Consider the following 19,619-nt stretch of genomic DNA (forward strand, 5'->3'; position numbering starts at 1 on the left):
AAAAAAAAAGAGTGATACATTGAGTTTGTTATGAAATTTGATATGCTATAAATATCTCCCTTAAACCCCATTCCTTTTCTCAAGTGTGGATCACATCAAACTTCTTTTAATTCCTTAACACTTAGATCAGCAAAAAAAAAAAAAAAAAAAAAAAAAAAAAAAAAAAAAAAAAAAAAAAACAAACAAACAAACCTTTTCCCCCTTTAAGCTAATTAGGAACATTAACATGGAGGCTATGGGAGCTGAGGGACAATGGACCTCTCTTAGTGGGATTTACACCGCTGAGGAGGCAGATTTCATGGCCTCATTGCTTAATAACTCCGTTCTTTATTATAACAACCAGCTTCTTTCAGGCATGGGAACTAATTTGCCAAGCTTTTGGCCTGGCCACGAATCGACGGCGAACATGGCGGGCAACTATGGAGCTTCACATTGCTCTTTAGAACTTTCTAACTCTAGTTTTTCCAGTTTCTCACGAGGGAATAGTAGTGCTACCAGCGGAGACAATAGTAGTGTTTTTCCCACTTCAAGCAATGAACACTACTGCTTAAGTACTGACGATCATTCTCACAAAAACCCTTCCACCAACAATTGCTCTATGCCCTTTGATTTTGGCGTGGGGGATTTGAAGACCACCACTTCCTATCTCGTTGAAGGAGATCGCGAGGATCGTGTAAATGGCGACGAAATTGGCGATGGAAGTGAAGATGTTGCACCAGAAAAGAGCACCCCGTCTGATGAGAATTCTGAGAAAAGGCCTCGGTGTTCAGAAAATGTGAGTAGACAATTCTTTTTTCCCTTGTTATTAGAATATAAAACCGTTTTTAACCCATCTGCTAATAGCTCAAGTTTTCGAAACAATTTGTAAAGTAACCTTAAAATATAAAATCGTAATTGTTGACCTACCTTCTAATAGTTTAAACTAAATTACAGATAGTTTGTATGTGTGGCCTTGATATCTTATCATGATTCAATATGCAGGTGGAAGTAGGGAAGAGGCACGCAAAGTCGAAGAAGAAACAGAAATTAGCATCGATAATCAACATCGATGGCAATGCCGGTGTAAATAATGGACAGAGCTCTAGTAGTTGCTGCTCAGGAGATGAGTCCATCAATGGTGGTCAAGAGATGAGTGGAGGGGACACATCAAGTTTGAGTCCCAAAGGGCCTGCAGCTCTCTATTCGGACGGCAAAGCGAGAGCTAGGAGAGGCTCAGCCACCGATCCTCAGAGCCTTTACGCAAGGGTAAGTGACTAAAAAATGGACAATATTCTAGATCTTCAACTGACTAGAACTAGAAACTTTGTGCCTGTTGACTTAATTAGCCTTTGATTTTTTATGCTGCAGAAAAGAAGGGAGAGAATCAATGAGAGGCTAAGAATTCTGCAGAACCTCATACCTAATGGAACAAAGGTATATTTACATTCATATATATGATGTTATTATACAAATATAAGTTATAGAAAGTTCATGAAAAATGCTGTGATATTAATTGGCCCTTTGTGGGACTTCAGGTGGATATTAGCACAATGCTTGAGGAAGCTGTCCAGTATGTGCAGTTCTTACAACTCCAAATTAAGGTAATCAAGAAGTAGTTTCATTATCACTACATATTTGCTTGTCATCCTATCTTTGGTCATAATAATTGGACTTACCCCATTATATTTGCATCATTCGACCCTGAAAAAATTATTCTTTTTAAGAAAAGAAAAGGTTTTTTTTTTTCTTTTTTACTGTATCGATTTATATCTTCAAATTTTGAATTTATGCACATTTCTTACCTCTAGGACAACGGTTAATTTTGAGAATGAAGAAGACCTATATGCACTTATAAAAGGAAAAAAAAAAGAATAAAGAAAAAATGAGGAAACAAATAACTAAAAAATCCAAATTGTAAAGGACATTTAGGTCTTTTGAAAATCAAAATCAACCTTTGAAAAAATAAAGTAAGGATTCAACCTAAATTTAAAATGTGAAGATATAAATACGATATAACTCAAAATATAAAGCGTTATTTTTTATAACGTAAAATGTAGGATACGAAAATGAAAAAGATCGCCCTTATAATTCCCAAACAATAGCCTGTTTTGAACCATAAGGTTTGATTTTAGAGATTCATGTTTTGAACCATGAGGAAACAGCTGTTGAGCTCTGATGAACTGTGGATGTACGCTCCAATAGCTTATAATGGAAAAGACATTGGACTTGATCATTCGAAGCTTGCCTTGGCGGCAAAGCAATCATAAAAGAACAACAAGGAGATTGGTACTTCTTTTTTTTTTCTTGTAAAAGTATTTTAAAAAAAAAAAATCATTCTTAAGCTACCAAGCTCAGTTTAATTATCAAGTTTTTGAGCTGATTCGTTACGAGGCTTTGTGTGTATTCTTCGGAGCTTAATATTGTATTATTAATTTGATATAAACGTACTAATTATTTATCCGGCTGTTATAAGTTTGGTAGAAGGATTCGTTTCCTGATTCGAATCATGATTCGTGGTTCGCTACAGTATTTTCTCTCACAAAAAATACACGTAAATCGAAAATGGTTCGAATCACATAGTTTGAATCCTCTAACCAAACGAACCCTCGATTCAATTGGTTAAGAATGATTAATTATATGAACATATGAAAAAAAAAAAATTCTTTTTTTTTCTCATGTGATCAGCTTTGAAACATGAAGATTGTTTATATTTTTTACTTACTTTGCCGACTCTACTGATTTTATTATTCACGAAAAGAAAAGGAAATATGTTTCTTTTGGTTTAAAATATTAGAAAATTATGCTTCTTGTAATTATAGCTTCCGCATGTTTACCTACCTTTTCACGACGTGCTAAAAATGGCAACTTATGCTCCATTGACCACGTACAAAAGAAAAATATTAATATTTGACATATAAATATAGATGTATATACTTTATGCATTTGTATGGACGCACGCGGGCATGTGTAGATAGTAACATATACAAGAATGTCGCATATACTATATATAGACATGAGTTCTGTATTTATAAGACTTGTTATATTTCAGCGTCGACGATATTCAACCCCATCAATAATAGGGTCCTGCCTATAACTTTTCTTAAAAAAAAAATTCAATTACATCTTAAACTTTTGACTTTTAAATATATTATTGTTCAAACTTAAAATCTCAACTAAACAAAAAATCAACTATACTACCATTAGCATTCACAAGTTTTTAGAATCTAAACTTTAAACATTGAAGTTGAACTCTATTACAAGCTTAGTTCAAACATGAAGGTGAAATCTTCTTGTTTTGTAATTTTAGTTCAAAATTTTGGTTTAGTTCACGTCCTCGCTGAAAAAAATTTTCTAGCTCCCTCGTTGATCATGATCTAGGTAAGTCACACTTGTGAACTCCTTAAAATGGCAAAGCAGATCTAGGTACATTCCACTTGATCTAGGTGGGATTTGATGTTGATCCCACTTCAAATCAAATTTGAAACTCAACTGCTGAATGTATGTTAAAAAGTTGCAGATACTGTCAAATTGAAGTTATTGCTTTGTAGGTCTAGCTTTTTCTTTTTTTATTTTTACCTCTAACAAATTATACTTAATTTTATCATGTGTAATGAAACTGTTTTTGTTTTTTTTTAAAAAAAAAAAAAACATTTTTTATGACAATAGCTGCCCTATTGAGATATGTGAACACCGCACATTTGAGTGGTTTGGGTAAAACTCATGTAATTTTGATCCGATCAAATCATATATGCGAAGATTATCCCTTACCCTATACGTACGTGCATCTGACTTGACGGATCATGCGCGTTAGTGTTCTTAATCACGCATGAAACCACCCAAAAAAAGAAAATGAAAAAATAAAATAATAAAGGATGAGAGCATAGGCCACGTTGGACAAACTTTACCAATGCAAATAAGGGGGGAAAAAAGAAAAGGAAAAACTGTCTTTAAATCAATGAAATTTAGTTATGACATGAAGTTCAACCTGTCCTAAGAAGCTAGTAAATTACAGAATTGCACTTTTAATAAATGGACAAGTATCATGATTGTAGTGAAAATTTGGACGTTATGGTAAACTCCCTTCCATTCAATCTTTGCCCCTTCTCCAAGTCAATTCCTTCAACTGTCCTGTGCATATTGGAGTCCTAATAAACGGCGGACATTTTCAAATCTGCATTAACTTATTGTCCAACATATGTTACAGGCATCTATAAGATCACACTCAAAATTCTGTGTCTCGATGAGGAAAGGTATTTTCACGGTACACATCCACAGTTTCATCACATGAAGTTCTTCGAAGATTACAAATGGCGATTTCTTTTTCATGCATGTTCCTCGTTGACATGATTCGGAACTTCTGCTTGGCTGTCCAGAGGCATATACTGCGCCATTATAGCTCTGATTTCCGAGTCCATATATGACTGCAAAAAGAATTAAAAAAAAAAAGCACAAAAAAAACAATTAAAAACTGACAGGCTTTCCTCTCTTTGCATTCATCAATATCTAGATGTAAATTGAAACAGAATGGTCAATTCATAATCAGAGTTCCGGTGACCTAGTTATCTAGTACCTCATGCTGCGTATGGGATCGACTCCCATAGCCAAAACTTATGGCCCTTAAGACCCCATTATTGTAACATGTAGTTACAAAAATAGTTTATGTTGTAGACATCATTGTAATAAGTTAAATAACGTACCACAGGCACAAATAAAGAATCTGGAAAAAGCAATTTATTAATTAGCTTACCCTTAATCTGTATTTGTAGACACGATATGCCCCACCAGCAGCCATACCCACTATCAAAATAACCCAAACAATGGCCCAAGCAGATCGTGTCTCGCTAGCAGTTTTACCTGCAATGATCACAGGGAAAATAAAATAATAATAAGGGCACAATCATGTGCAAGTGTAGAGCATGCACATTTATCCTCAACATTTGGATTGCTGGACTCACTTATGCAGGTGTCGTGGTCCCTGATATACAGTAAATCGCCATTGCAAGAGCATTCATAGCTTCCCCATGTATTTTTGCAGCTGCATTCAGAGCACTGACAGGCTTTCCTCTCTTTGCATTCATCAATATCTAGATGTAAATTGAAACAGAATGGTCAATTCATATATATGCGCATACAATAAAATTTATAGTGTTTGGGCCATAGTTACAAGATCGTCAAATAATATTTTCCAGCCAAAAGAAATTCTATAAGAATAAAGTTGAATAAAGTTTCTTTAAAGATGTAATGAAATAATGAAATACAATTCATCATAATATGTCTCATGTCCCAAAGTCCTGGATATCCTAAAGTTACTCTCAGTGGTTTTTATCATAAATTGTTCTGGAAAACAGCAGGCCAACCAACCAGTAACTGAAATTGTCTCTTTTACCTGTACAACTGTGGACACCATCACCTTTGAATCCAGGAGGACACTTGCATTTGACCTCCCCATCATCCTGTTACACATAAAAAATTTAAGTTGAATTGCTCATGGTAGGCAATCTAGAGAAAAGGAAGAAGAATTGGGGGGAAGTGAATATCACATACAGTGCACGCAGAGAATGCATGCCCATTTCGAGCTTCATGCCAACACCCACCATTATTGATCTTGCATCTTCCAGGCCCACTTGCTGGAGAAGAAAAAAAAAATGAGACAAAGAAAGAGAGAATATGCATCATAAAAAATGAAAATCCACAAACATTTCCAGTTTTCAGATTATAAGCCCTCGTTCATTTCATCGATTCGAGTTTTCAGTTCTAAGTTTTAACAATTAAAAGCTCTCAAAAAATGTCACATCTAACTTTTTCTGCTACAGTTAAAAACTCTCAGAAAATGTCACATCTCAGCTCGAATTGAAAACTCGAATCCGCTGCCTAAATGTATGGACAATCCATTCTAGCATTCAACAAGCTGAAGCATATTTTACCTTCGCAGGTAGTATAACCATCTCCTTTGAACTGCACCCCATCAACCACAGGACACTCGCATACTCTCCCACGGAATGTGTCCTGTTTAAATCAATCAGTCAGACAAGAAAGAAAGTCCTATGTCAATTAGACACCTTTATGGTAAGCAAGATTTGATTTTCACCTTGCAGGCAGTGAGATTGGCTGATTTATCCCGCCAGCAACCACCATTGCTCTCCAAGCACTCATTTGTTTCCACATCTGCCACAAAGTTAAATATCCAAACCAAAGAAATAAGGTTCAGGACGAAGTGAAGAACAACTAACCCGACACAAAATCAACTTTACAACAACCTTAACAAGGTACATACCACCACTCAAACAAACAGTTGGCTCTGTGGTTTCCTCAAAACCTGAACAGATAGCCTTCAGAACAGCACCTTTCTCCAATTTTCCTGCAAGCAAGCACATATTTCAATTAGGAAAAGATCCAGATTTATATCAACAGAATAGAAACACAAAGACCAACCTCGGTATTGTCTGTTATTGACAACAAGAGTAGGCAATATGGTCACATCACCTCTTGATCCCTTCCCGACCTACACAAAGAGTTCCCATCACAAAAGCACGCGTAATTATATTTCGTATTACCAATCTAAAGAATAGCATAAAGTGACTGCAATTCCTGAACTGCAGGAAATAGGATGCGTTGTGAACCAAATTCAAAAGAAAAAACCAAATAAATTGCAGAAACTGTATTAATGAGAGACATATACCTGAGCATCTTGCTCTTCTTTCAGAACAGGATTGTCAGAGTCTGCTTGAGGGTCTCCCATGCACCTCTCTATGCTTTTGGCATTAAGCCCTGCCAAAGATCGCATTAACACGCAAATGTTATCAATCAATATTTACAAATATCTAAGAAACATGAGAATGCAATAGAAACTCAGTTACCAAGAGATTGAATGACAGCATTAGCACAATCCTTGTTGTACTTCTTCTCCTTCATAGGACATCTAATTTGAAAATCAGTGACATAGTCCCACCAGACCCAAGGCTTCTTGGACTCATTTGCCACTTTAAAAACACAAAGCTGCCTTAGGTTTTCCAGAACCACGTCTTTCCCTTCATAACCTGTGCTGAAGTCCTGTTCAGGATCAGGAGCGCAGTATCTTCCATGATTGATACACTGAGATTTGCACTGTTTGCTCAAGGTAAACGCTTCAGGACAATACCAAGTAATATAATGCGGTGTGAATTGAGTATAGCCACCTTTCTCAAGAATCTGAGCCGCACCCTTAAAATCCTTCACAAATTCCATCAGCATATCACATTTAACTCCACATTCGTCATTGCTATTGGTCCACAGTTCATACTCCACACGATCATCCGGGTGTGGAACAGCTTCTCTCCAATCCAGATTTACATTCACCATATCCCCAGAGTTGATCGCTTTCTTTAATGTTTCACCAAAACTTTTTTCAATGAGTGCTGATGGGATTGTAATGTTCTCAATGTATTTGGCAGTTGAACCATCTTCTTCAGGAGAGTCCATTGTAATCAGTGCTTCCTCCATGTCATCAGCAACAAGAACAGCTGATGCTCCTGCCTTCTGGGCATTCCAGACCTTCAAAGCAAAGAAGCAATCTGGAAAGCAACAGAAAAAAGGCCAAAACAGTTTTAATACAAGCAGTGTTGGAGAATCAGCCAATTAAGCAAGCTACTACACAATATGTCTTCAGAATATAAAGAACTTTCTTTCTCTTTAAAATAAATAAATAGATAAATAAAACCACTGTACAGAGAAGACTAATACAAATTGACCATAAACCAAATAAACATACATGACTATTACAGAAGGACAATTTATATTAGCCAATAAATTACCCAACGTATATGTAATAAGGTTGGCAAACATCAGGGAAGAAGAAAAAGGTGGTTTTGTCCTCAGTTCCAATAAATCAGGAAACATCTCATACACATCAATTTAACGCATCAACCCTTAGGAAGACTATACATAAGGACACTAGTTATTTAAAACTAGAGACAAACACTAAAAGAAAGCAACCAAAACAGTAAATAATCAAGTGAATCGTAAAAAGAGGTGAACCAGTTCAAATCATGAAAAGTCAATCTCCTGGAGAAAGCAACGTGAACTCAACAGTAGTAGTTGAAAACCCAAGTAAATAAACTATAATTTGCCTGCAAAATGTCCTCTTTAATCAGCCGGTCATGCGAATTATTAACTTAACCAATCCTAAGAGAAAGCGAGAGATGGAAATTTAAAAGGATAAAAACAATAAAAGAAGAAACTAAAATCTCAAAAGTACTAGAAAAAAAAAATCTAACAAAAATCTGGGAAATGTGAGATAGAAGAAAAACAATTGCACACAGGAGCAAGGCACAATTAAAGTAACCCAAAGAACTTGAAGCAAACTTCAAGTATAATTCCGAGAGAATATGAACCTTTTTTTTTTTTTACCAAACAAGCACTTGAAGCAAAATAACGAAACGGCCACCTCCTAAAACAACCAAAAATTGGCAATTTAAACATCAAGAATAACCATCTGAACAAAATTGATGTTAAAGAACAAAAAACACACTTCCGCGATAATCCCAGGATTTCTAATAAAACGTAAGATAATCCAATTGAATCTAATTCAAAGGGAAACACTAGATCCTCTATCTAATCGAAAGTAAAAGAAATATGTTTTGATATACAATGAAAAAGTTATCGAAAAAAACCCAAACTACCCAGATAAACAAACAAACTACTCGATTAGAAATAGCAGAGTAAATTAATTACAGACCAGAAATGGCTAAAAAACGTGATTACTGACAAAATTAAGTAAAGAGCATCTAATCAGCAATCCCTGCAAAAACCAACTAATTCAAAAAACTTTTCGACAAAAATCAGATTTAACTAACCAGAAAAGAAGCTAAAAACAAAAATGCAAATTGATTCAGGTCACTGAAAATAGTAACTCCCAAAGCAAACTAATAACTGAATCCCAAATTTTCCAATATCAATCAATCAAATCATCATGACCCACCAAAAAATAAAATAAAAATAAAAAATTACCTCCGCGATCGACCAAAACGAAGGTCGGAAGAGCTCCGGGCTTCGATTGGAACGAAATCCCATAGTCAGAGAACTCCTTACAACCTTTCTGATTATCTTTAGGGTAAACGACATTCCCGGCCATGCTTCCACCATACTGAGGAATCCCGAAGTTTCCAATGGCGCTGTCGTGAGTGCCTCTGATTCGGTCGGGTGACGTCACCCTCAAGCTGTTCTTCTCGACGACGAACCTCGCGTGAAGCGACAGAGGCGCCAAGGACAGAACCAGAAACCCTAGAAACAGCCTCGTCGCGGAATCCGATCTCCGGAACTCCATGAATGAAGACTCGAAAAGGGAATCAGAACTATCGGCGCTTTCTCTGGAATCGAGAAATCGGATTCGGAGAAGGAAAGGGAAATCGCTTTCCTCCGATGGTCAATCAGTGGAAAAACGCAATTCGTGAGGAAAATACAAAAGGAAAGGTGAAGAAGGTGAAGAAGTGGAAGAAGAAGAAGGACGAGAAGAAGTGGCTTTTTTTTGTTTGTTTGCTTTTTTACTTTTTCAGTTTTAGAAAAATAAAGACCTCGTGAAATTCATTTTATAATTCGAATTTTCAATTTTAAATTTTTAGAGAAAAAAATAAAATAAAAATATTACATTAATTTTTTTTATTATAATAAAAAATTTTAAAAAAATATCACATTTCAATTTGAGGTTAAAATAATTATAATTAATCAAGAAAGAGAGAGAGAGAAATGGTCAGTTCGTTGGTTGATGATGGAGAAAAATCATATTTAATTATAATTATAATAATTTTAATTAATTTTAATTTTATTACGGTTAAAAATTTTAATAAAAAATTATATTTAATTTTTTATTACAGTTAAAAATTTTTATATAAAATTATATTTTAATTTAAATTAATAAATTGAATGAGACTTTATTAATATCTATTCTATGAACTTGGGATTTTTTTTTTATAATGGCTAAAATCTCTATCACTCAATTCTCAGCAAAAGCCATACTGTTATTATCAATTTCTCTCTAAAAAAATAGAAAAAGAAATATTACATTAGTTGGTCGTTTAAAATATCTTCAATTTTATCAAATTAACAAATACTCATTATTCATTCGTTCGTTTGAGTTAAAAATTTGAATTAAAAAGTAAATTCATATGAAAAAATAGTGTAATAAAAAAAGAAATATGATTTTTTATGAGAAAAACACTCTAATAAAAATTTAATTGTTATTGGAATTAGTGAAATGAACGTAGTTGTACTAAATTGTTAATTGATTTTTAATAGTTATATCTAATTTTGTTAATTAATTTTTAATAGTTATTCTAATTTTTTAAAAATTACATCTATTTTTATTAATTACTATAAATTTTTAGAAAATGATCATTTAATTAAAAAAAATTTAATGAGCTATTTTGCACATATTAGAAAAACCATTCTAAAATTTAGTAAAAAGTAAAAACTTATAATTTTCATTTTTTTCTTTATTTTTTTCCTTGGGCATAAGAGAAAGTACAATGTTCTTATGGATCCTGATTTTTTTATAATAATAATTGAGAGAATTCTGATTATTTTCACTCAACAAAAAAGAATTCTAATTATGTATTGTTTTAGTTAATTAAAAAACTGTTTTGTTGCTTAAAAAATGGGGCATACTGTGGAATTCCAGAGCCATCGTTATTAACTTCCAAAATTATCCAGAAAAAACTACTTTCAGATGGAAGAGTATTATGGGGTAATAATGTAACTTCAAGTAAGAGATTTAGGACTACAATGACTTCTTGGATGTGAACATTGGGAAGAGTCCAAAGTATACGCTTGAACGTGTTTCGTGGTGATTCCTTTTTTTGTTTTTTTTTTTCCCCTTTTTTTTTTTTTTTGGCTGGTTTTGTTCCACTCTACTTACTTTAACAAACCCCTTACACGTGCTATTTTATTTGAAAAATACTTAAAAAGGACACCATCAGTAGTAGTACACCGCTATCCAATAAAATGTGAGACTCACATTATGGTATTTATTGGTGGTATTCAGCACTATTAATATTTTTTAGCATTATTCATTTATTTTTAGAGTAAATTAAATTGTTGCACCTTAAATTATTCATTTTTGCATAATACTTTTTAAACTTTTAATTTTAGTAATATGTATTCTAAATTTTAAAATCCATTGCAATTAAGGTCTAATATGATAACATAATTTGTACATAAAAAGTAAATATCGTCACTTTTTAAATCATGTCACATGCAAATCTCGTATCTCAAATTGTCATAACGATTTTAGCTATTTGACCTAAATTGTAACTAATTTTAAAATTCAGGATGCTGTTTGCAGTTTGTTAAAATTAAAAGTTTCAGATCTATTATGTAAAAATGAATAATTTAATATGCAACACTGCAATTTAATCTTATTTTATTATTGATTTGGTGGTTTTTGTTTGTATTTTTTTATATAATAATTTGGTGTTTTTTTTTTTGTTTTTTTTTTTAGGATTTTTTATTTTTGTTTTTATTTTTCACATTCCTTCTAAGTTAAGACTCCATTTTAGTGAAGAAAAACAACAAAACTGTCCCTATCATTTTCTATTATTTACTTGTTTTCCCGAGTAATTATGTAAAGTATAAACTACAGATTACTTGGTTTCAGAAATATTTGAGGAATATTTTTCAAAAATAAAAGAATACTTTGAAGAATAAAAAGTATATATGTAAATTGTTTCCGTAAATCTCCATTAACGTGCTTAAAAATATGTGAAAGAAAACCCTTTTTATGTAAATCTTCATTAATCTAATGGATAATCATTGTGATTCAATCTCAATGTACGAAGCATAACCATTTTCGTGCATTTCAAATTCTTTCTTTATCTTTGCTTTTTTCTTGCAAATTTTGAACCAAAAACTTACTTCCTAATTTTGGAGATACTTCATTGAATGAATTGCCATAATATGCAGACTCCTATAATTGGTCAAACTTTTTTTTTATGCAATTGAGACACATTTTAGTTAAAACTTTTTGTATGGAACAATCCTAAGATTTTTTTTTCTTTTTTTTTCTTCGCAATATAACGTATTCTGTACAGATAATAATTTGCTGCTAAAATCGAGATGATGCAACTAATTTTGTGTTTTTTTCAGCGAAAAAATATATTTTTATTCTTTTTTGGAATAACTTTACAAAATAAATTTCAGTCCTACCAAGTGTCTCTCTTATTAATTGCATGCATTAACCTCACATGGCCTACCGTGCCATTTATCCATCTACCAAAACCAAGTTATTAAAAAAACAAAACAAAACAAAACAAAAAAGACTACTTGATACTTCATCTTATTAAAACAACTAATAAAATGAGTTTACAGGCCAAAAAAATGATAAAAATGAATTAAACGTTATTGAATTTTTGTGTTAAAAGTATTACATGTTTGTGAACAATTTGTGTCATTAAATTCATCAGAAAATAATATATAATATTTAGAATTATACAAGAATAAAATACTATTCAAATTTAATGTGCCTAATGAAAATGTAATAGTTCATACATGTGAAGAATTGTTATTTCCTTTTTTTTATCGTCCACTAATGAATTATACAAATTCGATTGAAGTAAAAAAAATAAAGAATTTATATTTGTGCATTCTAAGTACGCTTGGGCCTGGGTCCTCTATTTTTTTTTTTTTTTTTTGGGAGAAAGGGGGAAATATGTCAAGATTTGAGATGAATTAAAATTAATAGACTAATAGTTTACATAAGTTAATAAATAGGTTAAATTACTGTTTTCGTCCATAAATTGTCTGGTTATGAACCATAACTTGACAAGTTATTCCTGATTTTTGTCCATAATTTGTTTGGTTATAAACCATAACTTGACAAGTTTGTCCATAACTTATATGGTTATAAACCATAACTTGACAAGTTTGTCCATAACTTATATGGTTATGAACCATAACTTGACAAGTTATGGCATATTAATTTCTATAACTAAAAGTTGGCCTATATACTTTCTTAAGCTTTTCATATTGGCATATTTCTTACTATTTTCCTTCTTTTTAATAATTGAAAATTTATTTAAATGTGTATGAGTCTGAATATTTATTTTTTATTTTTGATAAATATTTTTTTATTAGTGTAATTATTTAACTAAAAGAATTATGAATCAAGAGTAATAGATAAAAATTTTGATAAATGCATTTTTAAAAAATATTTGTCAAAATTATTATTATTATTATTTTTTTTTTTTTTTGCTTTTTTCTTTCTTTTCTTTTTTTCAAAGCTCTTGGGCCTTGTTGTCCAGGGTTGGACCATTACACTGGTGATCAATTATCTGAAAGGATGACGTGAATGGTCCAATCATAGAAGGACATCTCATGCATTCATGGTCTTTTATTAAATGTTACTTTTTTCTATAATTGACCGCTCCTACCATAAGGAAGAATAGAAACTGAGCACTCCCTTCCTTCTTTATGTGGAATTTTTTTATTTTTCAAATAAATGATTTTTTTTTTTTAAGAAAGAGATGACTATTCTTAGTTAATTAGTGATAAATCACGATTACTCAGTAATCAACGACAAACTAGTGAGTTAAAATCAACAGTAAACTAAAATAATTTTATCAAGCTTGGGATGTTTATTAAAAGAAAGTCTTCAAAACGATCATTTACACTCAATTCCCTTTGTTTAAACAGAATTAGTTTATCAAACTTTAATTAGCAGTAACTTTGGTCTAATATAATTGCCTTGTTTGTATAATTTAGCATTTTACTTTCAACCTAAAAAAAGTATTTTAAGAAAAAATCGACAAGCTAACTACAATATTATTTGGTGAGTATAGTTGGACAAATAAATTGATGCTTCCGGCACGATTTGAATGATCTAAGGTCTCGTTCATTTTATCGATTTAAGTTTTCAGTTTTAAGTTTTTACAGTTAAAAATTCTCAAAAAATATCGCATCTAACTTTTTTTGTTAGAGTTAAAAACTCTAAAAATGTTATATTTCAGCTCGAATTAAATACTCAAATACGCGAAGTGCATATATCCAAATCTATTTGTGAAGCACGAGTTTATATTTGGCACATGAGTTTGTATGATGGATACTAACCTTGCCAAGAAATATAATTACTTTAAAAATAAAATAAGTTGACAATTAGTTATATTTAAATTATCCATTGAGAAAATTATTGCTGGCCGTTGGGCATGGGCGACAATAAATTGTACTACTAATAGGGAGGTGGGGAAATGAGAGTCACGGAGCTAGAATTTATTGGCAGGGAGTCAAAAAAAAAAATTTTTTGTCAAGATTATATTAATTTTTATGAATTTAATAAAATTAAATATTTTATTTTTAAAAATCTAAATTATTAGTCTAATAAAATGTAAAGAACTATTAATTTATGAGGAATCAAATTTAATTTATACACATATTTATTATATTAAAATTAAAACTATTATATTTAAAAAAAGAGAGGAAAAAAAAAAAGCTAGGGGCCCCGCGCCCCCTGGCTCCGTCATTGAATGGGACGGTATGCTCTCTCACCAAACTTTTATCAAGAATTCATCTCGAATTACACGTGCATCTGAAGAAGAGTCTACAAGAAGGTGGAGATAGGAAAGCCATTCAAACAAAGAGTAATTAAATAATTGCTTGTCACAAACAAATCCAAATATATAAAAATTTATACCACACTTACGTGTGAAATTGGAATGAAAAAAATGAGAATTTTATGTCGAATACGAAAAAAAATATTCTATTATTAACATTTTATTTTAAAATATTGTTATTTACACTAGATTGTTAAATTACATACTTTTTTTTTAAATAAAATTTTCATCGAATTTCATGTTTAGAAATACATACTATTAGTAAATATACCTACAGTATATTTTACAGTAAAAATTTCCGTTCTTTTCACTGATTCGAGTTTAGAATTCGAGTTTTGCTACAATAAAAACCTCTCAAAAACAGTCACATCTAACTTTTTTGTTACAGTAAAAAGTTCTCACACAACATCACATCTTAACTCGAATTGCAAAAGTTGATTTCTCTACTTTATTATGCATTCGAACATCTTTCAAGGCATATTATACATGTAATATATATGTCATTGAGAACAAGTGATCTCCAATGAAACTTAACCTTCCGTAAACTCAATGTTACCATGCCATAAATCTTGTTCCTCAATCTCCCACAAGCCTCCAACACTTCAGAATCCTCATTCCCGAGTTTAGGGAACTCGGATTCCTTTTGTAAAAATCGCTTCCAACCAATCACCAACTTTCTTAATCTGGCACATCATTTCAGCAGCCTCACTATTTGAACATTCCAAGGACATGGTTTTGCTCTTTACTTCATCTAAGTACTTCTCAGCATAACCCAAGAACCATCTTCTCCATTCATCGTCCAAGGAATTAGTCAGTTCCAAAACAGCAGACAAGGAATTACCCTTATTCCAATCTTATGAATTGACCTTTACAGCTTCAAATTCCACTTGAACATCACCAATAATCCTCTTCTCTCTAATACTAGTTGTGTCCTTGGTTTTGCTAGCACTAGCTGTACTCGATCTTTTCGTTTAGTTGGTTGGAAAATTAGGCGTGGATAATGGGATAAGATCGGATGCCAAAGCGGTCGTGATCCATAAACCTGCGTTTTTCTTTCTATTTGCTGGAAGTTTTAGTGCTTCCGCGGTGGATATGGTATGTTAATCAGCAATGGATAAACAGTCGATCAGCAATGTTAATGACAGTACTTCGGACAAAAAGATTTTAAACAGTCAATCAACAATGTCAATCGGCAATGGATAAACAGTCAATCAGGAATGTTAATAACAGTACTTCAGACAAAAGATTGTAAACAGTCAATCAGCAATGTTAATGACATTCTTCGCACAAAAGATTGTAAATAGTCAATCAGCAATGTTAATGACAGTACTTCAGACAAAAGATTACAAGCTGTCAAAGTTGTCTGGAGAAATTGAGCTTTGAGCTATATGATAAATACCAACTATCAAGCCTAAGATAAGGAGATGAGGAAAATGAAATTGTAAACTTGTACAGACAAAGGAGTTCTCTTTGCAAAAGATAGAGATGTTATTTACCTATTGACCTTAAATCGTTTAAGCTATTGTTTGTTGGTACTTATTTTATCACACAGGGATGGATTGACTAGGGATGGCTCGATAACATCAACCATGGTATTGGAACACATGTGACACATCATCTCTTCCCTCAAATCCCACATTACCACTTAATGGAAGCAGTAAGTATTACTTGGTTATTACATAGCTCAAACTTGTTTATGTTATGATTCTTGTAAACCCATTTTTGCACATCTCTATACCGTTATAAATTTCACCTTAAAAAAACAGACTCAGGCAGATAGGCCTATACTTGGGAGGTACTAATGAGAGCCAAATACCAGAGATGTCGTGAACTATCAAATGGATCCCGAGATCTGTTAGATCAAACTGAAGTATTTTATGAGGGTCTCCACAAAGCATATAGAGCTACGGATTCTTTGCGGTATTACACTGCTAACAGATATCCAATTCTGTAAAATACTAGTTTTGCGGACATCATTAAAAAAATAAAAATAAATAAATAAAAAACAACATCAAAATTGGATCTCACTTGTGTTACTACAGCGAATCCCTGAAATCAAACCCATTTACAATCGTGGTGTCTCCTTCAAGCTGTTAGAAACCATTTTTTGAGGTATTATCTTAAGGTTCGATTTTGAGAATGACTCACTTTGTGTTAGTGACGGTATTAGAGAGATTCAAGGAAGATAATTGAAAATAATTCTCATAATCACATTGACGATAATTCTCCAATTAATGTCAAATCATCAACGATATCATTCATCTGTGATTCCTTATATTTATATGTAATTTGCTGTAGTTAACTTTCCATAGATAGGATTACAGTTTGATTTGTTATTCATTTCACTTATATATATATATATATATATATATATATAAACGTCTTGAAATATTGAAGTAGAAAAACTTTTACCATTGTTTAGACAGTTCAATTTAAATTTGTGTTCTCCGCCGTGAAGAGATCGAAATGATATTCATATGCTCAAGATGATGAATGGTGAATGTTTCGATTTTGTACTCTCCTAATATTAGGTTTTATTTTATTTGAGAAGAAGATTATAATATATTTATAAAATTACAATTAAAGCATAGGATAATTAGACTCTAATACATATAGTATAAGTATATAAAAAAGACAATTCGGTAGAATTGATAATTGAAACACAAAATAGTTAATGAGATGTTTGTTCTAAGGGTTCATTCTTGATTCTGAATCATAATTTTTAGTTCTCTATAGTGTTTTTTTCTTACAAAAATTTTGAATTTCAAAAATCAGACTCATAAATTATAGTTTTAAATTCATGAACCGAACGTCCTATGAGTGTTTAACAATTTTACATGGTCATTTCATTAGGAAAGTAATTAATAATAAAAAAAAGGCAGCGAGAATATACATTGATACAACATCCCAATGACAAGTCATTCTAAAGCCACTTGATAAAATGATGGATTCTGAACTTTTGGGCGTTAACTATTATTTATGTTGAGTAAATCAAATTTGATACTTAATTTTTAATCTAAATGAATAATTTCTCTTTTGCTCCATGATGACGTGGGAAAAGAATATCATAGACCTTATCTACTTGACCTATTACTCATTAGTTTGTATGATATTTTATGTGCACCTCAAGCAACCGTAATTGAACTGTTGAAGCACAAAATAAATATAGCTCTTATTACATTAATGATTAATCTACCTTTTTTTCTTTTTGAAGGAAAAGAGAACTTTTATTAAACAGAAAGCAAATCAGCCATTACATAGGAGCTAATAAAACTTGGTAAAGAGTCTTCCCAAAGAGAATTCTTAAAATGCACACAAAGAAAATTAGCCAAGAAGTGGGCTAGCTTCGTTCATTTCACTGATTCGAGTTTATAATTTGAGTTTTGTTACGGTAAAAAGCTCTTATAAATAATCACATCTAACTTTTTTACTACAGTAAAAAATTTTCACATAAAATCACATCTCAACTCGAATTAAAAATTCGAATCAACGAAATAAACGGGACCATAATTTTCTTGTCTAGAAACGTAGCGAACAGAGCCACTGACGGCTTGAGACATAGCTTCTTTACGGGACCATAGTTTTCTTGCCTAGAAACGTAGCGAACAGAGCCACTGACGGCTTGAGACATAGCTTCTTTCGAGAATTCTTGAAGTCGGATTCCTAACAGCACTGACAACATTTATAGCATCCGACTCAACAACTCAATTTGTGAATCCACCCCTGCGTGCCACCCGGGTCTCCTCACGGACCGCCAAGCATTCGGCCAAAAACGGAGAGTATCTTCCATCAACTTTTGACTAATAATCATGCTTTCTATCTCATATGTACATATGTCAGTGTGATTTTTTTTTTTTTTTGTGTGTTCATTTTAATCTTTGCCTTGGTCATCGCCCACCTACATGATTTATGATTTAGTACTATTGTCATTTTTACCCAGTAGAATTGGAGAGTTTTCTAATTTTATTTTGAAATGCATTCGCATAATTGTTCAATCAAATTGCTACTTAAATATTAAAGGAAAAATATTTCACATTTAATTAAAATTCTTATTTTTATTTTGACAAATGAACATGTCAATATAATAGTGTATTGTATTTTACTAATCAAATCCTATTCACAAAATAGCAATGTTAATACTCAAATTCCTTAAAAATTCAACTATGGATTATACCGCTATAAGTTAATCAAATAAAAAGAGCTACAAAATCAGTGAGAAAAAATAAACATAAAAGTAAGAAAAAAAAAGATATCAATTAAAACAAAAACAAAAAAGAGCAAGGATTCAAGATTCTTGTGATTATATATTGTATTTTAAAAATTTTAGGAGTATATATTAGATTTTTATTTTTTTAAAGGGGTTGTCTAATTTATTGTATATATACTTATGTGCATATAGGTGTTATAAAAAAAAAAAAAAAAAAAAAAAAAAAAAAAAAAAAAAAAAAAAAAAAAAAACAACAACATTGAGCTCCCCAAGGCCTATGCTCCCTTCATCACTGGTTATGTTGGAACGAGACCAACACCAGACTCAAGATACTCAGAGAAAGCAGAATCAAAATAGAAATTGAAACACCAAGGGTTTACCGAGGTTCTCGGGGCAAGAAATCCCCTACGTCCCCGTTGAGCTCTCTCACGAAGAACTCGATACACTATCAAAGATTGAGTAATACACCCTCAAACCTCTCCGATTACAAGAATCTCACTCAAGAATACCACACAACCCAGAGATTACAATTTCCCCAGAAAAATCCCCAGAGAAAATACCCAGAAGGTAAGAAAGAACACTCAATTTCTCTCTTGATTTTCTCAATCACAATACAGATTTTCCTCTCTCTCTGGAAACCCTAATCTCTCTTGCAGTTTTCTCTCTCCTTTAATGGTCGAAGCTCTTCAATCTTTCTTCAGTCGAATGAATGATGAGCCCTAGGTCGCAGACCCCTTTTGTTTCATTCTTTCACCGACTGTAGCAAGAGATATGCAGCCTTCACGTGATCCTGCGGCTCAGTACTTCATCAGAGCTTCTAAACGCATTGTCGTTTATTAACTCAGTTTCTGAGGGTGATG

The 19,619-nt window shown here is 32.2% G+C and overlaps 2 protein-coding genes across 2 annotated transcripts; one reads left to right on the plus strand and one right to left on the minus strand.

Annotated features, from left to right (window-relative positions):
- The first annotated feature begins 226 nt into the window (after window positions 1-226).
- On the plus strand, window positions 227-2,246 carry LOC21387190 (transcription factor bHLH84). The gene is made up of 5 exons (XM_010113372.1): window positions 227-775; window positions 982-1,245; window positions 1,348-1,413; window positions 1,515-1,580; window positions 2,142-2,246. The coding sequence occupies exons 1-5, from the start codon at window positions 227-229 to the stop codon at window positions 2,244-2,246; spliced, it is 1,050 nt and encodes a 349-aa protein (XP_010111674.1).
- Window positions 2,247-3,902: 1,656 nt separating this feature from the next.
- On the minus strand, window positions 3,903-9,485 carry LOC21387191 (vacuolar-sorting receptor 3). Its single transcript, XM_010113373.2, has 12 exons — window positions 8,965-9,485; window positions 6,837-7,529; window positions 6,659-6,747; window positions 6,412-6,481; window positions 6,254-6,337; window positions 6,068-6,144; window positions 5,904-5,985; window positions 5,524-5,606; window positions 5,366-5,432; window positions 4,935-5,063; window positions 4,727-4,833; window positions 3,903-4,400 (listed from the first exon to the last, which is right to left on the minus strand). Exons 1-12 carry the CDS (start codon window positions 9,278-9,280, stop codon window positions 4,302-4,304), a joined length of 1,896 nt encoding a protein of 631 aa, XP_010111675.1. The 5' UTR covers window positions 9,281-9,485; the 3' UTR covers window positions 3,903-4,301.
- Between the last annotated feature and the right edge of the window lie 10,134 nt (window positions 9,486-19,619).

This window comes from Morus notabilis, unplaced genomic scaffold (genome assembly GCF_000414095.1).
Source record: "Morus notabilis unplaced genomic scaffold, ASM41409v2 Scaffold1728, whole genome shotgun sequence".
Taxonomy (NCBI): Eukaryota; Viridiplantae; Streptophyta; class Magnoliopsida; order Rosales; family Moraceae; genus Morus; species Morus notabilis.

Bases quoted from the DNA above. Each gene is read 5' to 3' on its own strand.
- LOC21387191 (XM_010113373.2), bottom strand. From the start codon at position 9,280: ATGGAGTTCCGGAGATCGGATTCCGCGACGAGGCTGTTTCTAGGGTTT. The intron at 7,530-8,964 runs GTAATTTTTTAT...GTTGCTTTCCAG, and splicing joins CGTTTTGGTCGATCGCGGAG to ATTGCTTCTTTGCTTTGAAG. The intron at 5,986-6,067 runs GTGAAAATCAAA...TGATTTAAACAG, and splicing joins CCAATCTCACTGCCTGCAAG to GACACATTCCGTGGGAGAGT.
- LOC21387190 (XM_010113372.1), top strand. From the start codon at position 227: ATGGAGGCTATGGGAGCTGAGGGACAATGGACCTCTCTTAGTGGGATT. The intron at 1,246-1,347 runs GTAAGTGACTAA...TTTATGCTGCAG, and splicing joins CTCAGAGCCTTTACGCAAGG to AAAAGAAGGGAGAGAATCAA. The intron at 1,414-1,514 runs GTATATTTACAT...GTGGGACTTCAG, and splicing joins TCATACCTAATGGAACAAAG to GTGGATATTAGCACAATGCT.